General features: G+C 40.8%; 1 protein-coding gene across 1 annotated transcript in view; it reads right to left on the bottom strand.

Moving 5' to 3' along the window:
- Positions 1-309: 309 nt before the first annotated feature.
- The window catches only part of H257_18753 (hypothetical protein), a gene marked incomplete at both ends in the record, with an annotated part of 6,014 nt that continues 4,181 nt past the window's right edge, over positions 310-2,142 (bottom strand). The window contains 5 exons of the mRNA XM_009847874.1: positions 310-816; positions 1,138-1,214; positions 1,277-1,520; positions 1,590-1,668; positions 1,977-2,094. Coding sequence (XP_009846176.1) covers positions 310-816; positions 1,138-1,214; positions 1,277-1,520; positions 1,590-1,668; positions 1,977-2,094 — 1,025 coding nt within the window. The remainder of the gene's footprint in view (positions 817-1,137; positions 1,215-1,276; positions 1,521-1,589; positions 1,669-1,976; positions 2,095-2,142) is intronic.

Below are 2,142 nucleotides of genomic sequence, written 5' to 3'. Positions count from 1 at the left end.
TCTGAAAAATATTCGAAAGTGCAGCGTTGAATAATAGCATACTAGAATATATATATATATATATACACTCGATCAAATCAAGGAAAAGATGTATTTTACTATTACTAGAATATACATATATATACACTCGATCAAAACAAGAAAAAGATGTATTGATTTCAGCAAGGAAGAAATGAAACTACATTTTACATTTTTGCATACTAATATTTTCCTGACGCATGATCCAACCCATATATATATATATATATATATATATAATTTTGATCAAAAATAAATGCAGTATAGTAGTAGTTAATATATAACACGTACCCGAAACTTGGCGGCGTTGGAGCTTGGGTCATCTGGTGGAATATACTCGACGCCGTGGTTCAAACTCACTTGTACTTTGGTCAGTTGGACAGATTCAATCGACTTCCACGGCGGGGAAGTGCACACTATCACGGAAGGGTTTTCCCATACAATTTGGCCCACGACTGACTCAAACCTGGCTGCTCCTTTGAATTTCACAGTAATGGGAAGGGTTTGGGGCACGGGGTGGTTCATTTGTATGCGAATGCGCGTGCCTCCAGTGGACGGGCCGTGATGGATGGACAGGGACTGCACTTTATACTGCCCATAGTATGTGAATGGCAGCTTTCCTGCAAATTTTGCGCCGCCATCCACGGAAATGGACACAAACACCACAAATAACGACTGGTCAGTGGCAAATCGCGGAGATATGACGACGATCACGCCGCTCTGGGTCATATCTGGCTCGGCAAACACGATTTGGGCTGCGACAGAGGGGTTTTCAGGCTCAAATTTGACTCGAATTGCCTATGATATATTGCATGATTTTTAGTGTTTTTATGACATTGAGCTGTACGGTGAGAGAATGGAGAACACGCCAAAATATCTGTCTGGATCCAAAATGTGGAGAATACAATATATTTTACCAATATATATCGTGTTTTTTTGCCAAAACATTATAAAGACGTTCAAGAGACTTTTGATTCTGAACGTTGGCCATAACGGAGAATAAAGATTGATCTAGACTATCAAATATACATGACAACCAAATTGTTTGAATTAGTTTGGTTGTTCGAAATATTAATTTTCAAAAATTGGGATATTGTTTTTATTAATATTTTTTATTACCTTGGTAAGTTTCAACGCCGATCGCAACAGTTGAAACGAATCGGCCGCGTCGTCGTCCAGCACGGGCACGAGAATCTCTATAATATATATTCAAGTGATCCTATATATATATATATATATTAGAAAGGGAAATACGTACGAATACGAGTGCCGCCAGTGCTGGAGCCCTCCGTAGGCACTAGCGCTTGCGGCGGTCGGTCGCGGATGAGTAGTCCCTGGATAACTTGTGGACAGAAATGCTCGCCGTGGTTGACGGAGACTGCAAATAGTGTGAGTCCATATCGAGTGTTCGGAGGAATCGCCGCTGTGATCTCGGTCGGGGACGAGCAGATGCCGTTCACGTTGACGAGTGGCAGCGGCTGCTTGTGTCTACTAGTTGGGTCCTGTAGTAAAGTACTAGACGGTTAGTAGATACTAGTAGTACTTAGTAAGGAATGACAACTAAGTAGTACGTGTTGCTGGAGCTGGACGATGATCTCGCCGGTTTCGAGAAAGTAGTCGCCGCGGAGCACCACTTCAGTGTTTTGAGTACTATTAATAGTACATAGTAAGTATTAGGACTTGTCCAATTGATTCGAAAACGTGGAGCAAATTGCAATAACAATCGACTGACCAATCAAAACCCACAACACAACTCAAGTGGCCAATCAAATCCTTTCTTCTTCCCAATCTACTTTGAATTCTTGTGGGCCTTTAATGACTGTTCACATACAAATGTCAGTATAACAAATCGATCGATGGAGATTTGGCGAACTCAGCACAAAAGTCCCAGTTTTGCTGAAATGGACTATATATATATATATATTTATATGAAAAATATTAGTCAGATGCGGTGGTACCTGCTAATTACAAGACATCGAGGGCGAATTCCATTAAGAACAAAATCCCGAAGAACGGTGTAGCCCAAACTGTCAAAGAACTCGACTTTGTTGAGTGTCACGTGGACTTGCATGATGCCTAACCATACAAAACCCAAGAGCGTATGAATAATATATATATATACGA

Source organism: Aphanomyces astaci (assembly GCF_000520075.1).
Source record: "Aphanomyces astaci strain APO3 unplaced genomic scaffold supercont1.210, whole genome shotgun sequence".
In the NCBI taxonomy this organism is placed as follows: Eukaryota; Oomycota; class Saprolegniomycetes; order Saprolegniales; family Verrucalvaceae; genus Aphanomyces; species Aphanomyces astaci.
Note: the sequence above shows the minus strand (reverse complement) of the source record. Positions and strands in the feature narration are given on the sequence as shown.